Consider the following 26,069-nt stretch of genomic DNA (forward strand, 5'->3'; position numbering starts at 1 on the left):
ATACTGGAAAATTGTTTTCTAAGAAACAAGACATAATTTGCTATCTTAGACTTGCTTCTGCCCAGGTGTTTGTGTCACGATGTTTGTGTCACTCCTTTATATGAATTAAGACTGTAAGATTATTCTATTACTTGCCTGAAGAAAAGGTAGTAAAGGCATTCTGCTTGACATAGGTTTTTACTTTATTTTGTCTACCCTTACTTTCTATGTGTCATGATAGGAACGAGACAGATAATTCAAGATTTTGCCTTTGTCATGGCAGGTTTTATTCCTGTGCTTCGGTATGACTGAATAACTAATTTGCTTTGCTTTTATTCTTTTAGGGCACAGTGCTTTACATCTTGCAGCAAAGAACAGCCACCCTGATTGTGTTAAGAGGTTACTTCAGGTAAAAGAAAAACTAAATTAATTTTGATTTTTGAAATTTTCATTTGGTTCCATTACACTAACTTTATGCTAATAATCTCCACCATACTTCTTTACTGTTCTGTCTCCTTGGCATCAAGAGAGGCGCATCAAGAGTTTAAACATAAAGAGTTTAAGGATCTTTCAGGCACTGCAAATGCATGATAGAAAACAGTATCGCTTCCCTGAGTGGTCTGCAAATACAGTTTTCCATGTCCAGCTGCTCTGACATAGCTTGGTTGGGTTTCAAGTAGGTTGTAGCTTCAGTTTAACTTCCTGTGTTTTGTCTGTGTGGTTGGATGACTTGGAATTAGGTGGATCAAGAGTTACAAGGGAAACATTTTTTCACTTCTGGGGGGATTCTGGTAATATTCCACTGGAATGCTTTCTGTCTGTTCACCATAGAAACATTTTCAAGTTAAAAGTAAAAAAGAGAGGAAAACATAGTAGTTTAGGTCCAAAAATAATATGGAAATAATCAAATCTTCAATGAAATTAGGTAGAGGACAGCGATGGGTTAGAAAGGGAGTTGAAAAAATGGGGAGAGAAAATAAGAAAAACAAAAGTGAAGATGAACAGAAGAGTCTCATTGTGTTGAAGATGAGTGTTAGTAAGCAAAGATGTTGTCCATTTCAGAATTACTGGTAGGTTTTCATGGTGGTGATCAGAGAAACAGAACAGATTTTTCTAAGTTTGGAGTTCTCAGAAGGTCTCAGATAAAATAATGAATACAGACTGAGAATACAGATGAAATGATGATTAACAACCCCTCGTGAACACGATGGTGCAGAAAGAGAATGGATCCTATATCCCGACCTCGAGATTGTTTTTCCCTGGTTGCCTCAGGGCTCTCTCTCCAGCTGTCCGGTGACTGACCTCTGCCAGAGTCTCTGACAAGGCAGGGTCCAGTTTCACTGATTCCCGCCCCGCGCCGAGCTGTTTGCCCCGCTCTCAGCGGGATGGAAGGGCTATCCCAGCCGCGATCCGCGTCGCCATCAGGCCGTCACTGCCGGCAGCGCAGGCAGCGGCGGCTCGGGGCTCGCCGCGCTTAACGCCAAGGAGCGCCGCCCTTCCACCTCCTGCCTTTGCTGATGGTTTTCTACTTTTATAAATACATTCCTAAATGCACACCTCTTGGATATCCTCCAGTAATTCATGCTCTTAGGATTATCTTCTGTAGACCAAAGTGTGTACACAAGGAATGTCTGTTGTTGAACTAAAACAGGCTGAATAATTATTTTACACAGGCATTAATGATATTTTTGTTGCAGAATGTTACAGTCTATGTGATTCTGTTTTCCCAGATAACCATAGGTGTGTTGAAGACAGTGCTTCATGAAAAGGTCAAAAGTTGTAATGTTTGTTTTCTAGAAACTAAAACAACCAACTGTCCAGTGAAAAGCTATGAAACTTGTGAAGAGTTTAGAGAACCAATCCTGTGAGGAGCAGCTGAGGAAGCTGGTAGGGTTTAGCCTGGAGAAAAGGAAGCTTAGGGCAGAACATAACACAACGAGAAAAGAGGAAATGGCCTCAAGGTGCACCCAGGGAGCTTTAAGCTGGATATTTGGAAAGTTTCTTCACTTGGAAGGATTTAAGAGATGTGTAGATCTGAGATATGTAGTAGTGATTAACTTGGCCATACTGGGTTAATAGTTGGATTTGATGATCATGGTGGTGATTTCCAACCCAAATGAACTTAGGTTTCTCTGATACTCTCTTTGTTGTAATTAAAACAAACATCTTCCATACCAAAATGAGCCTTGATAAGGATTTGGGTTATTTTTTCATTACTATTTATTGGTTTGAATTCCAAATTTATCAGTAGCATCTGATAATTCTAATACAACAAGATACAACTGGATTGTTGGTGTTATTTTTAAAAATGCTAATGAACCCTTATTGCATTTGTCAATGAGCCCTCATGAACTTTAACAAGGCCAAGTGCTGGCACTACACCTGGGTCAGCTCAGAGAGCCAAACGTGTCCTGGGCTGCATCCAGAGCCCCGTGGGCAGCAGGGGAGGGAGGGGATTCTGCCCCTCCGCTCTGCTCTGCTGAGACCCACCTGGAGCACTGCATCCAGCCCTGGGCTCCCAGCACGGGAGGGACAGGGACCTGCTGGAGTCAGCCCAGAACAGGGCTCTGAAGCTGATCAGAGTGATGCCTTGAGAGGCTACCCAGAACAGAGGCTGGACAGTGTTAAAGGAATTAATTAGGTATTTATTAGAAAGGTCTTCAAATGATACCCCTTGGGCAGTACAAAAGCCTGACTGAGGCTACAACCAAGATGGATGATGGGTCACAAGTTTTCACTTTTGTAAGTTTTGGTCTATTTACATATTGGGGTTAATTGTCCCATTACAGCTTCAGATTATGAAGTTCGATCCTCCCTCTCTCCAGGAGAGATTGCTCTCTTCAATTTACTGTTGATTATACCTTTTGGGCCTGAAGCTGCAACAGTGTCCTTGGTTCTCAGGCTGGGAAGGGATTGTTTTGTCTAACTAAACTGTGAAGAGAACTTGCTTGCATTGTATATGAAGTTCAGATTGAAGTACTAATGCAGTACACAATCTGGATAATATGAAAGTTAAAACTTAAGGCATCAAGAGGGCTGGAGCACCTCTGCTGTGAGGAAAGGCTGAGACTGTGGTGTTTAGCCTGGAGAAGAGAAAGCCTCCCAGGAAACCTTAGAGCTGCTTTTCAGTATCTAAAGGGGCCACACAATAAAAACAGAGAGGGAGTTTTTGCATGGCTATGTCGTGATAGGCCAAGTGACAATGGCTCTAACTGAAGGAGGGTAGGTTTAAATTTGGTATTAGGAAGAAATTCTTTATTGTGAGAGTGGTGAGGCACTGGCATGGGTTGACCAGAGAAGTTGTGGATGCCTCATCCCTGGCAGTGTTCAAGGCCAGGCTGGATGGGGCATTGAGCAACCCAGTCTAGTGGAATGTGTCCCTGCCCATGGCAGGGAGTTGGAACAAGATGATCTTCAAGGTCTCTTCTAATCCAAACCATGCCATGATTGTATTAAATAATGCAGGACAAATTGCCTTAGGATGTGGTTGCTTTAGCTTGTACACTAATGTTAAAAAGAAAAAAAAATCTGAGACAAAGGAGAGATTTTATTTACTGATTATTTATTTATTTATTTATTTTTATTTACTGATGTAAATTATTCTGAAATGATAGCATTTTTTTAGGTACAGTTCTCTTAACCATGAGGATTTCCTATGGCTTCGATATAAGTTGGTATTAAGACAGGAAACAGCAGATTGATAGAGAGAGAAGCTGTACCTTCCTTCAATGTTCTTCTCTGAAGCAGCACATAAATCTATTTGCAAAGATGTTAAGGACTCTGTCTATATAGAAGATCATTTTTATTTTCTTTGTCTTTCTCTAATTGCTTTTTTCCTTTTCCTTATTGAATTATGCAGAGTAAATGTCCAGCCGACAGCACTGACAATTCTGGGAAAACAGCTTTACATTATGCAGGTAACTTTGATGAAAGTTTATACTATTTTGTTGTGCTTGATATTCCTAGCTTATTAGCCTAAAACTTCTTTTTGTACCCCACTGTAATACCGCAGTATTGCAAGTGGAAGTGTGGGACACAAATTTTGAAACTGTGGTTTAATGGACTCTTAAAATTGTCTTGTGGTTTTTTTAATTTTTTTTTTTTTTTTTTTTAGCTGCATGTGGGTGTCTTCAGGCAGTTCAACTCCTGTGTGAGCACAAATGTCCCATTAACATCAAAGATTTGGTATGTACCTCCTCTCCTGTGTGTACTGCAGATAATTCAGAGCTTTTGTCACCCTCATTCTATGCCTTACCATGCTCCATCTCATGTGCAGTACTTCAGAGCAATGCTGTGTTCACACCTTCAGGGTTTCTCTGCTGGAGGAAGTTCCTTTTGCAGCTTGCCATTGCAGAGGTGTGGAAGCACTTCACAATCTGATACTGTAGTGGCAGGATTTGCTGATTGTTGAGACATAGGCACAGGTAGCTAGAATCAATTCTTACACATTCAAAACATAATTAAAAGTGTTTCCATTGTCACCAGCAGGTTTTGGAAGAGGCCCAGTATGCAGCCAAGGGCTGAAAAATGCTCACAAAGCCCAATCAGAGTATGATATGCCTGAGGGGAACAAATACACCTCACATATGCCAAAGGCTCAGAGACACAACTGTGAAAACTCTACAACCAGCCAGGCCTGGTTTTGGGAATGATACAACTGCCTGATGGAAAACCTAATGACAAAAAGAAGAGATCTGTAAAGCACAGGTCAAAAGACACTCAAAACTAGATAAAGACGCTCAAACTTGTTTGGTTTCGGCTTCGGTCTATATTTGGTCTTTCTAGTAAAAACAAATATGTCACAACATAGGCATCTGATCAAAGATTTCAGCAAATACATGTTATAGACATAAAAAATTTATTCAGTCTTAAGGCTTTAGGAGTATCTTAAAAATGTCCTGAGCTACATCATGGCTGGGTATAGAAAAAAGAGAGACAAACCTCAGAGGTGCATGGCAAAATGATAAGCAATGGTCAGAATTTGGGTAGTGGACTAATTGGGAAAGTCCAGTTAGCTACTAGTAAAAAAAGCGCCTCACCTTTAAGGTGGTCAAACACTGGAACTGGTACCTAGAGCTGTGTCTTTACCCTTGGAGGTGTTTAAAACATGACTGGACAAGTCTCTGAGCTATGTGCTGAAACTTGAAGTTGGCCTAGCTTTGGATGAGAAAAAAAGTGGGAGAAACTCCAGATACTTCTAAAGGTCTTCCAACTGTATTATTCTATGACTTTATGAAATGTTGTATTTTTGCCTAGTACTTAGTTAAAATTACCATTTTTGTTGTGGAGCTACAGAAAGATATTTTGTAGTTTGAAAATAGTGTTTTAGCATTGAGCAAATAGCAAAGGGAGTACAAAAACAAGTTCCTACTCCCTGTGTTTTGCATCATCCCCAACAGACAAGGAAGGAATTATAACACACTCAGCTATGTTTATGGTACACAGGAAAATGTACTAATAGCACCTCATTTTTGCTATGTAAAGGTAAAATTTGTAGCTCACTTTAAATTTGTAGCTCAGTGTGTTTTTGTAAGTGGATGGACTACTGTTCATAGCTTCTTTATATGCATTTCTAGGATGGAAACATACCTCTGCTGCTTGCAGTACAAAATGGTCATACAGAAGTCTGCAAATACCTTCTGGATCATGGAGCAGACATCAACATGAGGGATAAAAATGGAAGGTACAGCAGGCTAACGTGTTGATTCTTCCCCAAAGCTGACTGTCAAATGAATATTTCTTCTCAAATCCTTCCCAAAATAGTTGATATTAGGTGAAATAAAGCTTTCTGTACTAGATAGCATATTCTGATTGCCGAGAAGGCTTACAGAATTCTGACTGAAGTAAAAGATGAAGCAGAAACTATGTGGCTATAAAACTAATCTGCCTGTAAGATTTCCCTTGGGCTACCAAAGCATTTAAGTGATTCCTGTACAAATATGATTGATAGCACTTATCCACACATCACTTTCTAAGCATCCCAATTTAAAATGCTGCTCTCTGCTTGGAATGAGTTAATACCTCCAAATGAAATCCTAAAAACTGCTACTTGTGAGCAAAATCTGTGGAGAGTCACTTTTTTCTGCCATAATGCAGACACACCAGCAAGAAAAAAATACAATAAATCTCTGTAGTGGAGATGCTGCTTTTCTAGAAGGTGCCAATTACAGTTTTTTCTGCATTAAGAGATAGTGCATGTGTCAGATAACTTCTTAAAAAGCAACATCCTTGTAGTGAAATATGCACTAGTTCTGATGATACTGACAAACATCAAGAATCTTAGAATATTATGGACTGTTTTATAAACAGCTGGTTAAACTGTGGAGGTAAAGTAGGATACTGACAAGACTTGGCACTTACACTTGACAGCAATTTTGATTATTCTGTGTGACACAATGCTGATTCTGTTCTCTAGTGGCACCTGTGAATATAAGACTGGGCTCTATCTTGTTTTTTATCAGTCCTAAGTTCATTAGGGCCAGTTGTCTGAAGAAAACCCCTTTGTTTTCTGTCAGTTTTCATGGCCTCATTGGTGCTTTGAGCCTGAGGTACTGCTCACTCAGGGGCCTCTGCCTTCCCCTCACTGTCCTAGTGTTTAGTCAGCAGACAGGATTAAGACTTTCTGCTTTAATTGGATGAAGGAGTTTCTGTAACAGATAGGACAGATTTTTTTTATTTTTTTAACGATAGTGCTGTATGTAGAAACAATAAAACATTGTAACATAGAATGTGCTGGTTTATTTCTTGCTTTAATTGTGGTGAGGGAAGTGACTGCTACTGCATCTCTTGTTCACAGAACTAGTTAAGATTTTACTGAAACAGGAGAAACCTCATTGGGAGGAGAGAGGGATAACCTTGGAAAATAGCATCTGCAGATTCCTATCAGGTCCAGACTAAGTGAACTATTTTGGTCATCTAAAACCATCCCTGTGACTCTTGAGATGGTATCCAAGTTATCACTCACTACTACTTTTAGCACAGCACTGCAACAGCATAGCTTTTCCAAGTGACTCACACATTACAAGGAGTATGTTTAATTCATTAGTGAAACTGTGTAAAGTCTTAATACTTTGTAAATATTATCACTGTAGTAACTTTTCAGCATTGTATCCGCACTGAGGAATGTGTTTGGCATTAAACTTGGCCAACCTATTAGACATGTGTTCATACAGAGAAAGGAGAACTATGCCTGAGCAGGAAGGCACTATTAGAGCATGCTTGAAAGGTGATGTATTTTTGGAAATATTCTGTATGCCACTTATGACCCCTTCAAATAACTGAGAAAAGCAGATACAACCTGTTAGGAAAAGATTCCTTCTGTATGCTATGCTTACTTTGTCTCTGTGCCACTGCCCTGTGTTGGAAAGGGAATTGCTTGTGTTTTCATGGACTCCTTTATTTATTTTTTTTAGGCTGACAGTAGAACAGGATTTGAGGTCAAACTCATCTCTTGGACTCACTGAAGATCTTTTAGATTTAATTGCCTTTTTGATTGAAATCTGTTTGTCTGTTTTGTCCCAAACACAACATGTGGAGGAGAGCAGGAATGAAATAAAGGTTTTCATGTTGTACCACCACTGTCATAAGAGTGTAACAGTGAGGTTTCTTTGACTTTATCCTGCAGCCATTTCTATCTATGGCTCTCCTCTCAGCCTCGGGAAGCCATATTTAGAAATGTTTGTACACCTGCATTTGCAGCTGGAGTGCATGAGGAGGAAGAGTTGGAAAATGCTTGTTTGTAAGGAGAAAGAGAAGTCACATTTATGTACCAATAAATATGCTGATGGCATCTTGGACTTTATTGCACAATAACAGTCACAATTTTTTTCCCTGAAGAAATGAGCTGCTAAAGAGAATGCCTTGACACTTGCTGTTTGTGTTCTGGGTTTTTTTCTCCTTTTGTTCAGAACTGCTTTGATGATGGCTTGTGAAGCTAGTAGCCTTAACATGGTGGAAGCTTTCCTCCGGAGAGGTGCAGATGTGAGTTTAGTAGATGTCTTTGGACAGAATGCCCTGCATTATGCCAAGCTCTCTGAGAATACGGGGATCCAGAATCTTCTGTCGTCAAAGATATCACAGGACGTGGGTATGTGAGAGAGGCTGACCTGCAGTATGTCACTTCTTGATTTAGCACTGAACAAATTTTCTTAAAACTGTACCGTGAAATGTTGCAAAAGCCATTTGCAGGATTATCTGGCTGAGACTTCCCAAAAACTCTTTGCCATAGATGGTAATATTTAGCATGGCACAAAACCCTGAGCAGGCCAAAAAGAGGTTTTTTGGAGCAAGACAAGTTGATGTAGCAGCATTGTGAAATTTTGCATACAGTTTGGAATGGATTCTCTTTTATACATAGAACCCCTCAGGTAGAGGGGTTGGAGAAGGAGCTGAAGCAGGCATAGTATTTTATGGTCAAACTACAATGGATTTCTAAAATAGGAAGCTTAATGCATAAGAATGGTGCGAGACCAGAATAAGAATTATCATGATTCTTCAGAATTTTTCTCAAAATGAAACCAGACAGTAGCAGAGAAAGAATGTGATTGAAATGGAATTTGCAAATTGTATTTTTCAGGTTTCAGACAGGAATCCAAAAACCAAACCATTTATCTATGGTATGGGAAGCAGAGCAGAGAGGTGGGTTAAGAATGGAAAGTAACTCTTCCTTTAATAACTTCTCTTTATTCCACTTCTTTTCTGCTCCACAGAGGCAAAGTCTCCAACAAAAGCGAAGCAGGTATTTGTCCTTTTGGTTTTGAAAATACTCTCTAGACTTGTAACATAACAAAAATCAGTAATGGAAGCACTAGTAAGTGTCATTGTGAGATGGGTTGCCATGACTACTATGTAATGTAAAAGGTTTTTCTTGCTTAGGGAAGAAATGTGTTTCAGGAACACTACTTTTAGACTTGGCTTCTCTGTGTAACAGCAGTCAGCACCCTTGGTGAAGGGAGGAAAGGAGGGCAAGTGTGTATGTGCATGTGTGCTGGGATGATTCCTGCTTTCTTCATGTGTAGTGCAGGAGCTTGGCTCTTTAAACTGCAGAAAAGAGGATCTAGAGAAATTCTCTCTATCTAAAACATAAAATTAAAGGTTATCCCTGGTTTTGCTGGAGACCCTTTCCTGTGAGAATCATGGCAGATTTAGGAGATTAAATTAGTTTCTTACATTTTTTATTTAGTGTCTTATCTTGGAGTGCAAGTAGACCTGATAGACATGCTGGTGGCTGGGAAGTAGACAAGGGTGCAATGCATTGGTCATGCCTTCTCTGAGTGCAGAGGTGGGTTTTTTGGGGGACTCAGGCCGAAGCTGGTGGAGAGGAAAGATAGTAGCTGTGAAGAATGGCATGACTGGGCTGTGTGTGAATGAAGTGTTTTAAGGTCACGGGTGCTAAACCTATTGTCAGCTTCTGCTTTTTTACTAAATCTTGTTTGTTTCCACTGAAGCATGGTTTACAAGGGAGCAGATTCTTTTTGTCAGGCATGTTTAATATCTTTGTGTTAGTAGAGATGTAGTCTTTACCCAGGGGAAAAAAGGAACTGCATGAGCTGCTGAAGTTGATATTAATGTGGGATTTATTTTTTTTTTTTTTAATAAAACAACTTGCTCAGACTTTACTAACCAAACTAACAAACCTACCTTTTCTGGCTGGTGAAACTTTCAGCATGATCAAGGCTCTAAATTAAGTTCAGAAAGAAGTGGAACTCCAAAAAAACGCAAAGCCCCACCTCCTCCTATCAGTCCTATTCAGGTAAAGAAAAGACCAATTTTGAGATGCTTTTAGGGGATATAAAGCATTTTGAACATTATTAGAGTTATGTGGGCAGGATTTTTTCTGTCACTGTTATTTTATATGCCTGTCTTACCATGAGTGCTTTTCCTAAAATCAGGATGACACCATGAAAGCACATGTTGCTTAGATTAACAAAGCAAAATTGCTTAAAATGCAACATGGTCAAAGATACAACTGTACAATTGTTTCTTCCAACTACAGTTGAAGTTGTCCTTTTTGCTTTTGATTTCAATAAGTAAATAACAAGCTTTTTTATATTTTAGTTATACATATATATGGATACATATTATTATGGGCATATATGCATATCAAAATAAAATACTTAACTGCATTTTGGTACTATATAAGTCTATTTAATAGTTAAGTTAAATTTTAAACCAGGATATATCCTGTGTAACAGCTACACTTCTTATGTAATATTGATTCAGAAGGGCACTAAATAATTAGGTCTGTTCTCTGAAAGTGACCTACAACTGTGACTTAGGTTAGTGCAGGTGAAAGTATTCTTGAATGCATGTACACGCATATATATATGTATATGTGTGTGTGTGTATATATAGCTATATAGATATACACATATATACATATATATAGGCACATGTTGGGGAGGTACCTGTATGTGCATTCATGTATACATACCTATTTGTATAAAATTTTTTACAGATGAATGATTTGTCCTCTCCACACTCATCAACTTCAACTCCCATGACTGGAAAAGGGCAGGCTTTCTTTGCTGATCAAGTGTGCAAGGTATCAGTGTTCCATCCTTAATGAGCTTAGGGAAGTACAAGACCTGTTTTGCTTGATGTTATATTTTGATGACTGCAGAGTCTCCTGTGACTTAATTAGCTGAATTTTAGGAACAAAAATGAATCCAAATCTATTTCAATGCAATTCATAAAACAAATGTAAAGATTACTTTAATGTGTGACAAATATGTACATATAAATAGGTTGTTTAGTCAGGTTGTTCAGTTAGTGTTTGGAAGTATAGTTATGAAAGTATTCATGTTCCAAGAGTTCAATTTCTGGTATCAGCAAAGTGCATGGAATTGGGCAGTGCAAAAAGAGACCATTTTACCAAAAGATGTCAGTGAAAGGGTTGAGTATGCTCTGTGTGATCTTTATCTTGTGTTGCTGAAGATTTTTTTAAACATGTCAGTATGTTGCTACTACTTATCACAGGGTGTGCAGTTTTCCAAACTATTTACAAGATAGTTGCCTGTGTTTCATTAGTATTTAATGGGAATTGGGCAATGGAACTTGAATGGCTTTTGCAGACTTTGAAAAACTGGATACATGCTACAATTAAACAAGACCTCGGAAATAAAAGATGGATATCCATGTGGACAGGCTTTATCCAGCAGAATCTATATTGCCTATATTTCTTTTTGCTCAACTGTCCAGCTTTTCATGTGCATTTTCTGTGAAAATGTTTTCTTTTGATGTCTTAACAGGAAGAGTTCAGCTCTTTTCACAGGGATAATAAAGACAGACTGAGTGACAGCACAACAGGTATATAATTAATCCTTTTCTCATTAGGTGTTTTAGGTGGCATGAAATGCTGAAAACCTCTATACCTTTCTACTTAGAACATGAGACACACTAAGTAATGCCACAAGCAGCTCCCCACCAAAACATCCTGATTCTATTGTGTTAACCTAACACCTTCTTGGGGTGTTTGTAGGAATAGTTTTCTTGCTCACTGCATTTAGTGGTCATGGGAACAAGCTGTTTAAATGTTGGAATAACTCTCTAAATATCATTTCATCTTTTTGAAACCTTCTGAATCTTTTTTTTTTTCCTCTGAAGGTGCTGATAGTTTATTGGATGTGAGTTCTGAAGCTGACCAACAAGATCTACTTCTGTTGATGCAAGCAAAGATTGCCTCCCTGACATTGCACAATAAGGAGCTGCAGGACAAATTACAGGTGACATATTTTGGTGCTGTTCTGATGGTCTCTTAATCTGCGAGGCAGAACAAAGAGCTACTTACTGTTTTAAAAAGTTGTACTGTAAAGATCTTTTAATGAGCTTGTGGGTAAGATCATGCAAACACTCTGCCCCAAAGGATTAAATCAGTGTTTTGATCTTCTCACTTTTCCCATAAATTAATAAATAACTTTGTTTATCATTATAACTACATTCTAAAATATGTTGTTAACAGTTGTGCTAGAAGAATTTTAATTTGCATAGTTTTGATTATTAGCTTATGGAGCTCAGCCCAGACTTTCAGAGGAGCTTGGTACTTTCTGCCTTTTCTCACTGCAGATGACTAAATCAAAGCAGCTGAGTTCTGAACTTTTCTAGAACTTTCTTCCATGACTCTTTCATAATCTCTCTCTATAGGCTGTGGCAATACTTCCTTGCTTACTCTATACTAAAAAAATTAGAATTGTGTGCTTGGTTTTATTGTGCAATTGTTGGTGGGTTTTTTTGCACAGGAAAGAACACCTAAAGAGGGGGATTCAGCTGTAGAATCTTATTCATCCCAAGCACAGTTTGAGCAAACAGCAGAGAGACAAAATGAGTTCTTGTCGCAGGAGATGAAGCCTACATTAAATGCCACTCAAATTCAAGAAAAGTTGACAAGCCCCAGAGAAGTAAAAATTAAGTACCTTCAGGAAGACTTAAAGGATGTGCAGAGAAAATTAGAGAATTCTGAAGCTAAAAGAAAGCATGTGGAAACTCAAGTCCAGTCTAGAGTCCCAGAAACAGAGAATTCAAACAACCCAGACATTTCAGAAAATTGTTCTGATCTTAATTTGAAATTCAAAGAAACTCAAAACAGACATGAGGAAGCTATGAAAGAGATTTTGAATGTACAAAGGCAAAAGAAGCCAGTTCTTGTTTCCTCTGAAAGTGAAGAAACTGGTTCTGATCTGAGTATGTTGAAGATTACATATGGAGAAGTTGAAGCACTTAAGCAAGAATTGAAGAAAGCATTGGAGGAAAGCGAAAGACAAAAAGAAAAAGTGAGAGAGCTACAGAAAAAGTTTGAAGACAGAGAGCAGAAGATGGCAGGCAAATTGTCTGTGGAAGAGTGTGAGGAAATGAAGAATTCATATTGTTCAGTTATTGATAACATTAATCAAGAGAAAGCATTGCTGATTGAGAGGTACAAGGAAGGGCAAGAAGAAATTAAAAGGCTACAGGACAAGCTGACAAATCAGATGCAGTTGGAATCTAGTGCTGAAGCTGGAGAAAGGAAGGATGTGATGCACAGAACGATAGATGAGCTCAACAGGCAACTTAGTGAATTGTCTCAGTTGTACAAGGAAGCACAAACAGAGCTTGAAGACTATAGGAAGAAAAAAACTCTAGATGATATAGCTTCAGACTACATTCCTAGAGATGAACATGACAAACTGATGGAGGTAACAAATTCTTTGAAATACAAAGCAGAAAGTGAGTTATCAGAAATTAAATCCCAGTACACAAAAGTATTAGGTGAATCAAAAGAACTCAAGCAACTGTTAGACATTCAGAAGCAAAACTCTTTGCCAATTACTGAACATCGTCAGGTAATCAACGCACTCAGAAATACCATAAAGGAGATGGAGGAAGAAATAAATGAGCTCAAGCAATTGCTTAGCAACAAGGAAAGCGAATTAAGAAACTTGGAAAAGGCATTACTGGAAGAAAAAGCTGCAATTAATGAAGCCATGGTACCCAAGGCCACATATGAAAAGCTCCAGTCGTCACTAGAGGGTGAAGTTAGTGCTTTGTCATCCAAACTGAAGGATGTAATTCGAGAGAAGGAAAATATATCCTTAGATGCCATGAAACTGAGAAATGAAATTTTGCACTTGAAAGAAACAAAAGAAGGTATACATACTCTTCTTGAAGCAAAGGAACGGGAGGTGACTGATCTCCAGCACAAGTACCACCAAGTGCAAGAAGCTCTTACTGAATTGAAAAACTCATCAAAACTAGAAGAAGATAAAGACAAAAAGGTCAGTGACTCAGTACAGTGGAGAGGTAATGTGAGTTCAGAGTGCATTTCCCCCTCTGAAAATACAGGTATAGAAAGCAAAGGAGTTTTCTTCATGTTTGGCTTTGCAGTTGGTTTCCCTCCCCTGTGGAAATGTACATGATCTTTCAATTTACTTCTTTTAAGTTATGCTTAGGTTGGGTTCACACTATTTTCAGGCAGCTGAAGTCAAAGAAGTGAGATTTGTAGCAGGGAGATATTCCAGAGGAGAGAAGTAAACAAAATATCAAGAAGGAGCAAAAATTCACTGTTAGGATATTACTACATCATCTGAACCATAGCATTTGACTAATTTTCCTCTGCAGCTACCATATCTGTCACTACAAATTCCTTTATAAAAAGCTAAGCATTTTGGTAGTTGTGAATAGCTGGCCTGTGTTTGGTTCAGCAGAAAAATTTGTAAAGGTGGTAAATGCAGCCCTTCTTGTTAAATATTGATGATGTTCAGAACAAGGAATGCAGTTTGAATAGACTGGACTAGGATGGGGAATAGAGGAGCATTGTAGCCCTTTGCTTACATGACTCTCTGTTTGTCCATGGAGTTTATTTACAATTTGGTTTGCCCCCCTTCTTAGATTTAAGTCACAAATAACTCAAAGATAAGACACACAGGAACACAGTATGCATAGCATCTTTTAATGAAAACCTGTGTTTTGCCTCCCTAGATCAATGAAATGTCCAAGGAAATTAGCAAATTAAAAGAAGCATTGAACAGCCTTTCTCAACTCTCCTACTCAACCAGTGCCCCCAAAAGACAAAGCCAGCAGTTGGAGGTGTTACAGCAACAAGTGAAGCAGTTGCAAAACCAACTGACTGTAAGTGTGAAAATTTGTAAATATAACATTAGTCCCAGTTCTCCAAAGAAACCTGTACTGTTCTTCACTCTGCATTATTTAAAATAGAGTACAAAACAGTGAGTACATGGAAAAGAATCTTCAGCCAAAAAAACTGTAATTTCTGTTTCTCTGAAACATGTAGGAATTTACAAGTCATGAATAGCACTTTAGAAAGAGCATAACTAAAGAAAGCTGGTTTTCCACATATTTTTCTCAGGCCAGTTGAGAAACAGATGTTTTGTAGTAAAATGGAGCCACCAAACCTGCTGCTAAGACCTTAATTTGTGGAAAAGTATAATCTGTGCAGACAATTTTCAAGCACATTCATCAGCTGATGTTGTTTTGGTGTTTTAAGCATTTTGAAAGAAACTATGAGGTTTCAAGTCAAGCAAATGCATCTTTTTAGGGGGATCATAGTTTATTCTCTGAAATTCTGAATGCCTTACAGATCTTGTTTTTAAATTTTGTTGTTTGTGCATGAAAGATCCAGTCTTCTAAGCTGGGTTGAATCATAATTGACATTTCCTAGAGCTTGCTGACCCAGAGGAGAACATTATTCACTCTTGACGATGAAAAGAAGGTATTGTCCACTGCAGACCTTTGTTGAAGGCTCTGGAGTGCCTCTGAAAGGAGAATTCTCAGACTGACTTGCTAAGTGGGGTCTGCTTCTTACCTTTCCCAGCAGAAAAACAGAGGGTGCAGTATGCCAGAAAAATTCCCTTGTAGACGAGAAAAATAATAGGCAGGGCATCCTGTCAGTGTGAAGGCCCAGACTTTCTTATTCCAGTCCTCCATGTCTGAAAGGACCCTTCATCTCCCACTAATTTAGGATCAGCAAAGTAGTGTAAAGTGCAGAAGTATGCAGCACATTGGAAAAACAGGTAGCTTTTCAAACAGGACAGAAACACTCTTTCCTTCTTGTAGCTTTCCTAACAGCTTCATGTGTCTTTGGAAGGGTGGCTTCTGAGTTGTGGCAGTCTGTGGTCATTGTAAAAGATTGGGTGGCTTTCATGTAGCCAGTGTCCTACAGGGTAAGCCCTTTGTAAGCACTTCCTTTCACCTGGGAAGGCATCAACTCTAACAGAGGGGTTGATGCCCTTTTTGGGCTGACCTAAAAACAGAGGCCAGAATTAAGAGAATAAAAGCAGATATATTTAATATAAAAGCAGATATATTTAATGAAGGGCCTTCAGGTACATTAAGGGCAGACAAAGCCTCCCCAAAGGGGCTATAACCAAGATGGGAGACAGTAATGAGTTTACAGATGGTTGTAAGTTTGGTCTATTTATATACTAGGGATTAATACTCCAATTACAGCACCGATAATGAAGTCATATACCCCCAGTTTGCCTCTCCCCCAATTCATTTGTGTTTATATTTTTCAGGGCCTGGGGCAGTAGGGTGTCCTTGAGCTGCAGGCCTACAGAAGAATTGCTTTGTCTGAATAAAACAGGAGAATAGTAGCTGATAGGCTATGGAGTTTTAGAGCTATACCCTAAAGCAGTTCAGGATTCAAAATAGATAAAAGCTAAAATCCTAAGGCATCAGGGCCACTGCCTTCAGGGAGGAGGTGTGTTGCAATTGAGAGTTGATTTGTCAGAGTACTGTTGTCTTTCCACAATTCTGGTTGCCGCTAAGCTTGGAAATAGAGTATGTGCTCATTCCACAACTTAGCAGCTCAGCACTTCTTAAAACTGATGATATCACAGCTCTTTTATTGAGGTAGGTAGAACTACAAGTAATTTTTCTGGACATTCTTCCAAGCAAATTTAGAGTTCCTAGTGACACAACACTGTCTGAACTGGTTGTCAATGCATTACATAAGACTTTGGTTTGAATTTTCCTCAGTCAGAATCTATCTGGGGAGTTCTGAGTTCAATAGTTCTGAGTGCTCTGTACCTTTCTGCTTAACCGTTTTCTAGGAAACAAAGAAACAACACCAGGAAATTGTCTCGGTTTACAGGATGCACCTTCTCTATGCTGTGCAGGTATGGTTGCATGTTGTCAGTCACTCAGTGTTAGTATTTTAACTGAAGATGTTTCTTCTGCAGGTCTAGTAAGAATTTTGCATGTTTTCACTAAGCCATAAGGTATGACAGTGCAAGAACAAATTTATCACTGCTTCCACTTGGGAAATTGATCTAATTACTATACCTGAAAAATAGTTTGTAGATGTTCTTAAAGATTAGAGCTGCATTGATTTAATAATCTTTTTTTTCTCCCTCCCTTTGTCTAGGGTCAGATGGATGAAGATGTCCAGAAAGTGCTTAAACAAATTTTATCAATGTGTAAAAGCCAATCGCAGAAAAAGTAAACAAAAAAGCCATGGAAAACTCTTTATTTTTATTAATCCTGTTATGGTTATTTTATCTAGATTTGCCTTAACATAAGATTTCAAATTGGCAATTTGCTGCTTTTGTGTTACTGTGCTCTTTGTGAGGGGGATATATTTGTCTGTCTGTACCACTTCCATGTGCATTTCCATGTGCAGTAGGTAAACACATGCCTGCTTTTCATACCCAAAATGCAAGTATGTTCTTTAGATTTTTTACATAGGCCACTCCATGTCATGTTACCTTGTGAGTACTTTTCCAGCTTCCTGTAATAGCAGCAGGTTAACTGGAGGAAAGCACTGGTGTTGCCTGGGTAAAGGTGAAATTCTCTGTGAGGTGTTCTGTACTGATTATAACCTGCATCTCATTACTGGGTGTGTTTGATACTGCAGCACTCAGATTTTGACATTTTGTCATATGCAGTCTTTGGCAGAGCAGAAGTGAACCTTACAGCAGTGAGCAGGAGTAGATATTTATGCTGAGCCAGAACGTGGAACAGCTACACTTCCTGGTGTAATGTTGTTTAAGATTAACACACTAAAACGTAGCTGCCCCAATTCACCCAATGCACTGAGTACACAAAACCCATACCATACTTCATAATGGTTTCCTTAACTATCTGGTAGTGGAATGAAACTATTTTAAAAGGTAAAAGCATTAGTTTCTTGAAGTTACATACAAACAGAACTGTCTCTATAAACAGCCCTTTATGATAGATTTAGCTGTCTATGCAAGCGTTGGCCATGAAGCTCAGGAACAAAACCATGTCATATACTTTTAGATAAGGGATTCTAGTGAACACAGGATGTTTACAGTGCATGTCAATGCCTCATACTTCCTAACCTCACTTTTTAAAGATCTTCTCTGCAGTATATTTTTACTGGCCTCTAATGAATTTTTTTTGTAATGAAACCATTTTTTCTACATAATATTTGCATTAAGCTTATTAACTAATATTTTTAGGTAACTGTGTCTTAGAGAATTTCTTTTTATACCCCCAAGTACTCAGTAATAGTGAAGCATAGTGAAGTGTTTTCAGTTTGTAAGAAATTTGTATGGAATAATAGACCTGTCTGTCAGTGTGGTCCAGAGCAGTTAAATGTAAAATTCAGCCTGCTATTCAAAAAAGAAAAAAATAGAAATTATAGGTAGACAACAGCAGGAGGTGTCAAAAAAAATTTGTATGTTGTTTCTAGAGGCTACAGGCATCAATAAAGCCTTTATCAGCACTTCTACATTTAAAGTCAAATAAAAATGCCTGATGTGGAATAGAATTAAACTATGGAAAAATGTTCTAAGCACACACTGCACTTGAGGGTACAACCATTTTAACAAGCTTGCGGCTTCAATATGGTATTGTGTTTTTTTTATTCTATGGGGATATGTCTCTATTAATAGAGAAATCTTTCAGAGCTATATAATCTATGAAGTTTATATAGAGTCATAATATGACAGGAGTCAGCAGTGCCTCAGGCTGACTGAACTCATAGTGCACTTATATCAGATAATTCCTAACGCTGGCAGAGCTAAATGGATTTTAAAAACAAAAAGAAAAACACCACCTTTGCATCAGTTAGACCTTGGTGTTACTTTTCTTGAGAGGTTTAACTAATGCCATCTAATTTTGAACAGTATTTTATAGTTAGACAGCTTTGAAAATGCTCCAAAGAAATGTGAAAAAAAATTTGCTGCATCACTTCAAAAATAACAAAATTTTAAGCATGCTAATGCTGCAAGTATAAAACTTGATGAACCATTTTGTAGGTTGCCTGATGGATTTAGTCTTCTACTTTGTTTTGGTTTGTATATTTATTACAATTATCTTTGTGGAATAATGAAAATTATATACTACAGCATAACAAGTTTCTTTATATGTAAATTACAAGAAGTTTCCTCATGCAGCAAATAAACTATTTCCAATTTTTTTTTTCATTTTTGTCTTCATTTATTTTTTGTATTGAGGGAAATCTCACTACACTGTTCTAACATAGTACAGATGTGGTTTATGTCTCCTGTTTAAATGGACAACACAAGAACCAGGTTTTCCTCCTTGAAATTGCATTTTCATTATTAACTATCTTGATCTGTTGTGTGAACTAAATCCAGTGCAAACCCACACAGTGAGTTTTGCAGAGGATGCCTTCTAGCTCATTGATAAGTTTGTAGGCATTTCTTACATGGACACCTTGCTAGAGGTAATACAGGTTTCCCATTTGCCACTGGATTTATTACAGCAAAGCTTAAAATAACTTAGAGGTCATCACACATCAGTGATATCCCACATTTGTTCAAAAAAGTGGTTCTCTGTCGCTTAGCACTTCACACACAGAATTGCAATGAGAATATATGTAAGAGTATATGCATATGGATATGTCTGCTTTTTAAACTTAGTTACACAGCTCCATTGCCTTTTATATTCTCTTCTCAGTTTTATTTGAGAAACTGTTCTGTCAGTGACTGATTTGCTTGTATCTTCTTGCCTGAAGGAATTGCATCTCTTGTAACCACATCCCAGGGCACTTTAGCCTCTTGTAACAAACTTCTGTAAGCTGCCCAGCACTGGGTTCCCTTTGCAGGTGGACAAGCTGACATGCAGAGTCTGGGCCTGTGGGGTACATCTACCTAAGCTGCTACTCTGAAATATCCACACCTGTTTCTGGCCTTCTGAATGGTCAGTTATAACAGCATCAGCAGCGTTTTTGTAGCCAATGCCTTTCCCTCTCTCCACTAAATGCATGAGTACTGGGAATAAACTCCTCTTACCAAACTCGCTCACTGGAGTTGGCACACAACAGATATAATTTGGTCAGAGAGCTTGACCATACTGGTTCATCTCATCCTTTTTCTTTTTTTTTCTTTTTTTTTTTTTTTTCCTTTTTTTCTTTTTGTCCCTTTCTCTTGCTGTGTAAACTAAGGGCAAGTTCCTGTAAGCAGGTGCTGCCCTGGTTATTTATCATCTGCCTCTCACAGGGCCCTTCTTTTGCTAACCCAAATCAACATGAGAAGATGGTGAAAACAGAGAAGATTTCAGCAGCAATCAGAGGAGAACTTTTTGCAGTGTACCATGTGTCTTTGCTGCACAGATTTTTTGGCTGCAGCAGCACATAGTGGCACATAACCAACACCTGAGCAGAGGGGTCATTATCCTCTGAGATGAGTCTGGGTTCCTGGGCACGTTGCATAGCAGACTTCCTGCTACAGCCTCATGGGTAGAGGCACAGGTAGAGAGCCAGTCTTGCCCCTTACAGGCTGAGCAGGGGGCTCAGGGATGGCAGAATGACTTGCTGATTGCCTTCAGCTCAGCTCCGTGGTGATGTGATGTACTGTGAGTAAGCATAAGACAGCAAAAGCCCAGGGAGGGCCATGCTGCTCTGTGCTGCAGCAAACCACACACAGGGTCCTAGGAGAAGCAGCCAAGGAAGGGCCAGTGGAGAAGCTGACAAGAAATCCCTTGGGAAATGCCATTTTACTATAGGGAGCTATTAAAGCCACTTCATGTTCCATGAGTTTGCCTGAGAGTAGCTGGCTGGGGGATAAAGTTAGCTGGCATGTGATTTCAGTGCTGGGTGCTTCAGAACTACACAAACTACTACTTCAGTATGTATATTGTGTTTAGACCACAAATCTGCTCTCTAGAGGGGTCTGGCAGGGTGGAGTATACCAGCCTGGAGTATGCAGGAGCAGGGAGGGTAAGCCAAGAGCCTGGAGTACCACATAGGACATGGGAGGAGAGCTGACTGATGGCACTAGAACAGAGGCTTCATGTGCCCTTTGCCTGACTTTCCCCAGGGAGGCTCTTGCTTGGGTCAGCCACACCAAAGCATCCTGGGCTTTCTTCACACCAACACCAGCCCTCATCTGAGCCGGTCTGCTCTCAAATGTGGCAGAGACCCAAGTGTGCAGGGAAGAATTGCCGCCTCAGGTGGTGTGGTTAGGCCTCCCAGTGCAGGGCAGGTCCTGGAGCAGAGACAGCCTCCTGTGGCTTTGGATGTCTGGGGGTCAGGCCTCAGTCTGCTGCTTGGGACCCAGGCTGCAGAGCAGCTGTGCCTATTCGGGAATTGTGTGGAAAAGCTCTGGAGGAATTAGGTGTGCAAGTTTCAGAGTAGCATAGGCAGATATGATGTATCCCAGCACTTATTCTGCAGGCACAGCTGTAACACATCAAAGTTTTTAAGCAAATAGAAATTGGTGCAAGACTTTTAGGACAGTGATCAAATAATCTATTAACTGTGGGTTTGGTCTGCCACAGAGAATACTAAAAGTGATGAATTTAATGTCAAAGCACAGTACAAGAGTTTGAGTACCTTTAAACCTTCATCTATAACACCCCTTGGTTCTGCAGCTAAGGGTCACTGTTGCATGCTCGCAAGTGCATTTCACAGACGTGAAACCTCCTCCTCCTCTGTTTGGATCCTTCATGATCCTCTTGAACATAAGTAACAGAGACACTAAGCATAGACTAGAACCATATTTTGTTCTGGTTTTACATCTATGTTCCTCTCAGGGCAGTAACAAATTCATTCTCCTCAACAGTCATTTCCTTAAAACCCCTTTCTTAGAATTACAGTGATAAATTGTAGCTGAATAAAAACCAGTGATTTAGTGCCTACTAATTTGATGAAGCCTGAGTTAAAGTTTTTGTAGCTACAGAACAGACGAGTCTGCTGCTGGCAAGAAAGTCGTGTGCTTTGCCCAACAACTGTTAATTATATTCCCCAGGTTTCGGTACTGTGTGAACAAAATGTCTTCTTGGAGAAATGACATGTTCTGTCACATCAGACACAATGGTGGCAGGCTACATGAACTGCATGGACTGTCACTAACATATGACTCCTCTGAATACCATTTTTTGCCTTTACGCAATCAGCAAAAATCAGCTTGCTTTTAGCCCTGCTGATGCCAGTCCTCAATTCTACAGGTGGTTTCGGGAGGGTCTGTTTTGTGGTACCACCCGTAGTTCCTGGGGCATTTTATGGCAATGCATTTGTAGGTATTTCCAGACCTCTGGCTACCCTGACAGACTTAATTGATGAGTTTAACACAGATTAATGTAATCATCAGACTTTCGGTCTATTATTTTATAAGCCTGCTTGCATGCTGGTCTGTCCAGATTCAGTGTTGGCCCTCTTTGTACATTTTTCAACAGCCTGAAGTGCTCAGACAGTTGGTAATGGGGCCTCCTACCAGCATCTGGAGATTGGAAACAGGCACATCTTAGTGACATCATCTCCTGCAAGGAGCTCAGAGCTGGAGCCCACAGGTATCCATCTGCTCCTGCCTGCCCAGCTGGGCCCTGCACATTCACGGTGTGCTGGTGTTAACCCTGCCTGGAGTGGGAGTTGCAGCTGGTACCCTGCACCTAGTGACCCTCATCAAAACACCAGTGTGCCTGTATGGGAAGCTGCTGCTCTGCTGTAGTCACTTTTCCCTTCGGGATTAGCCGAAATGCTCCTAAGTGATGGCTGGGCTCAGGCCCACAGCACTCTTCCTGCATTCCTTGTCACAGAGCAGCAACAGTCCCCACTCACTGCCCATTCAGAAGCCCTGTCCAAAAATGTTTGGACACATTTGCTTCTCTTGTAAACACTCTACTGTCCACCAGGAGTCATCCCCCAAAGAGTCTGGGGAGCAAGGGGGATGCTGGATTAAACTGCATTTTCCAGACAAAAAGAAATAAACTCAAAAACATTCCTGTTTTATGTATATGATAATTCGTGCAAATGAAATTGTCATATATTTTATAGTTATGTACTGTCAAGATATACTCTTACAAGAAGTTTTTAAAAACACACAAGCCAGGGACAGGGATTGCAACACAATGTTGAAACCACCTGGACAAAGGAGGGAGGACTCAATTCACAGGCAATTGAACATGGCCAGCCCGGAGATGGATCATCCATCAAGGTGGTCCAAAGAACACCTGGACGATAAATACGTGGTAAATATCCAAAACTGAGATAGCCAGAGCCATCAGGGAGATACATCTCAATACTGGGGAATGCGATCATGGGTGTTCATCACTCTCCACACATGTATTATTCAGCTTGCCACAGAGAAAAGAAGTCCACCTGAATATGTGCAGTCCAAAAAGGAAGAAAAGGGACACTGCCTTGAGCAAGAAAAATCGTGTAAAAATCGTCCAGACAGGACAGTCAATGTGGAGCATAGGAGACCCTCTGCTGCAGCAGTCAAACCTGTGTCCCACCCAGTGCTGACACCCCGCACTGACCTTTTTTTTTTTCGATAGTGGCTTTTCTTTTTGTTGTTATTTTCTGAATTTATATTTGGTACATTTAATAAATTTCCTTAAATTAATAAATTGGAGCTTTCATTTATAACAATTCCTGAGAAAAGAAACCTAGAATTCCTTCCTCTCAGAGACTCCCTCGCAGCTGGAAAACTGCGAGTGGGGAGTGACAACTGAAAGCAGACAAAGGTCTGCACTGCCCCATTCCTAGACATGTATTGTCTGGATTTTTGCTGTTCAAAGTGCAGGTCTCAGAAAAAACGGCACTGTGTTCAGCAATTGGGAGGGCCACAGCTGGATAGATGTTGCAGAGCTGGCACACACATACCTGTGAAGTATTTCAGAGCCTGGCACCTGCAGGAAGGTCCCGGTGGGGAGGGCAGGTGCTCCCCTGGTTGTGCTGCTTCTGCATTGTCTCCTCAATGTGTGCAGAGCCCTGTGCTGCCTGAGGGTGGCTGTGTGTTTTTCAGTGTCTAAAATTCCTGCCCTTGCTGCCACATGAAGAATTTGTGTCACAGTCTGACGGCCGGCAGTTTCCTCCGCAGATGCTTTGGCCAGTGGCTGTCTGGCAGCGTGTTGCCTTGCAAATATCTGCATAATTAAAGCCGACCGGGATCACCCAGGCTGAGTTGCAGCATGGAGGAAGAGGCAGGTGTGCAGCTCTGCACAGCTTTGTGCAGCCCATGCCTCTCTGACACCTTTCCTGGGAGCTTTGGTCAGCTCTGGAGAGTGACTGCTCGCAGTCACAGCCTGGATATATCCCAGCTCCTCCAAAACCTGTTTGATACCACTAGTTTATTAGGAGAGTAAACATGTTTGGCCACCTTGTTGTCTAGAAAAGATCAGATTTGTTTCCCAGTGTACAAGAAGCAAATAATTACACACGTAAGAGAAACACTGATTATTTATTCCAGTGGCACAAGCCTGGATGTTCAGTGGTGTTCCACAAATCAAGTACACCAACTCTCAAAACTTTTTACTATTTATACACTCTAATGTTAAGGAAACTTTCCATTGTTGAGCCTCTCTGGCAGTCACACTCCCAGTGCCAGACTTTCACCACTGGGACTGAATTTCCTTCACAGTGGGCGCTCCAGTGCAGCTCAGTGCAGCTGATGCCCCAAACACTCCATTCATAGTCAGACCAGGTTAGCTTGCTGGCTCCATCCCAGGCTTCCCATGAAAGAATCTCAGTCATCTCATCCACAAAGCCATTTATTCGTGGCGCACTTACACAGAAACAGCTCATGCTAATGCCTCCAAGGAGGGACGCTGAAGAAAGGACCCAGGGAATTTTACACCCTGTCTACCCCGGCGCAAGTGTAGCTCTTCCGTGTCAATTCACCCAGCTGGCATCATCTGCCTTCATCTCTTTTGTTATCCAAAATGTCTGCAATTGCCAGCCTCTGCTGTGTCTCCCAGTGTCCACTCACCCTGGCTGGTTTCACTGGGCTTTGTGCCCTCTGTTAATCAATCACAGCTGACTGGTTGGCAGTTCACAGCTTCGTCTCTCTCTGCACTCTTACCCAGAGCTCAACCCACACCTTGAATTCAGCTTGCAAACACAGCTGCCTGCACCAGATGTATCCCTCAATATTAGCAAACATAGGCATTAATGTTTGTGGCCTACAAGAGACATTGTTCTCTTATTAATTAGTATTCTTTCTTCTGTCAGCTAATGATCCTCTCAGTTCTTATGCTAATTAGTCTGCAACCCAGTCTTCATCTTCTTTTGACATGGTGGGCCATGAGTCAGTCTGTCATTTCTCCCTTGAATTATTTTTATCCACTCTAAGTCAGTTTCAGTACATTTGCTGAGTTGGCCCTATTAGTTTCTTCCTTATCTTGGGAGTTCTGCCATATGTCCTTGTGGCTTTAAAGTTCTGCATTCTTTGTGTCTACCTACTATCCTTCTTTCCAAGCTTTAACCTCCCCCTAGGTATGAGATCACTGAAGCCTAACAAGGCAATTTTGCCAACAAGTAATTTATCTAACACCTGGATATAACTTAGGGCTTGTTAGCTGCTTTCTGTTTTGTGGATTAAATCTCCTTTCTGGTTGATTAGGGGTACAAGTGCCTAATTAGGTGGAGTCGTTCCATGCATCCCTTACATTACAAACCTGTTACTGCACTCCACTGGCATTTATGTGGTAAATTCCAAACATACTTTCAGTCAGATTTCTTATCTCAGACCTTCAGCTCTCTGCTCACTTGCTCCTTTTTGGTCAACTCCATGGTCCTAATTGAACCAGAAGGGGTAGGAGGCTGTTCAGTTTTCCACTGAGAGTTTTAATCCACACACAGACACGGCCCCCCACCCACTACCCCACCTGAAATGCTGATGCAGTGGGGGTGAAAGTAAGAGTGAAATTCCCATTCTCTCTCTGCTCAGATTTTCAATGGTATTACAAAAGGGAAGATTTTCCTGGGCAATGCAGCTTTTTCTAGACTCCCCTGGATGCATTCCTCCAGAATATTTACACAGATTGACGTTCACAGTCATGGTGGACATTCACTTCTCACTCCTGTGGGAGTCTATTACTCCACAGAAATCAGAGCTGTGTGGGGCACCTGACTGCATCTCCCTCCAACAGTCTCTGCCTGGAAGAGCCCTTGCTATTAGCTGTAGCAATGCTAATGCACTGCACTGTTACCCTTAGACCCAGATAAGGGCAGATGCAGGGTAGAAAAAGGCTGAACCCACCACTTGTCTCTTCCACTTATACCTAACCAGTCCTAGCACCCTCAAAGAGAGATTCACATGAGTTTTTGTCTCAACAAGAAGGTATCAAGCAACTATTCTGTAACAGCAACATTTAAAAGTAATTCTGTGTTTGTTCAGTTTAGTGTTAGTGTTCTTTAATGTTACAGTTCAGCAAAACCTCTG

The 26,069-nt window shown here is 40.3% G+C and overlaps 1 protein-coding gene across 2 annotated transcripts in view; it reads left to right on the forward strand.

The window, feature by feature from the left end:
• RAI14 (retinoic acid induced 14) overlaps window positions 1–18,866 on the forward strand; it is an 84,935-nt gene extending 66,069 nt beyond the window's left edge. The window contains exons 5-18 of one of the 2 annotated variants that reach the window (XM_031507437.3): window positions 324–388; window positions 3,839–3,896; window positions 4,094–4,164; window positions 5,556–5,662; window positions 7,887–8,065; window positions 8,688–8,716; window positions 9,644–9,730; window positions 10,436–10,522; window positions 11,229–11,286; window positions 11,584–11,702; window positions 12,216–13,727; window positions 14,431–14,580; window positions 16,524–16,589; window positions 16,838–18,866. In XM_031507437.3, coding sequence (XP_031363297.3) covers window positions 324–388; window positions 3,839–3,896; window positions 4,094–4,164; window positions 5,556–5,662; window positions 7,887–8,065; window positions 8,688–8,716; window positions 9,644–9,730; window positions 10,436–10,522; window positions 11,229–11,286; window positions 11,584–11,702; window positions 12,216–13,727; window positions 14,431–14,580; window positions 16,524–16,589; window positions 16,838–16,915 — 2,666 coding nt within the window. In that variant the 3' untranslated portion in view covers window positions 16,916–18,866. The remainder of the gene's footprint in view (window positions 1–323; window positions 389–3,838; window positions 3,897–4,093; window positions 4,165–5,555; window positions 5,663–7,886; window positions 8,066–8,687; window positions 8,717–9,643; window positions 9,731–10,435; window positions 10,523–11,228; window positions 11,287–11,583; window positions 11,703–12,215; window positions 13,728–14,430; window positions 14,581–16,523; window positions 16,590–16,837) is intronic. The other variant, XM_031507438.3, reaches the window with a different exon arrangement.
• The last annotated feature ends 7,203 nt before the right edge of the window (window positions 18,867–26,069 follow it).

The sequence above is a fragment of the Lonchura striata genome, chromosome Z (assembly GCF_050655825.1).
Source record: "Lonchura striata isolate lonStrDom1 chromosome Z, ASM5065582v1, whole genome shotgun sequence".
In the NCBI taxonomy this organism is placed as follows: domain Eukaryota; kingdom Metazoa; phylum Chordata; class Aves; order Passeriformes; family Estrildidae; genus Lonchura; species Lonchura striata.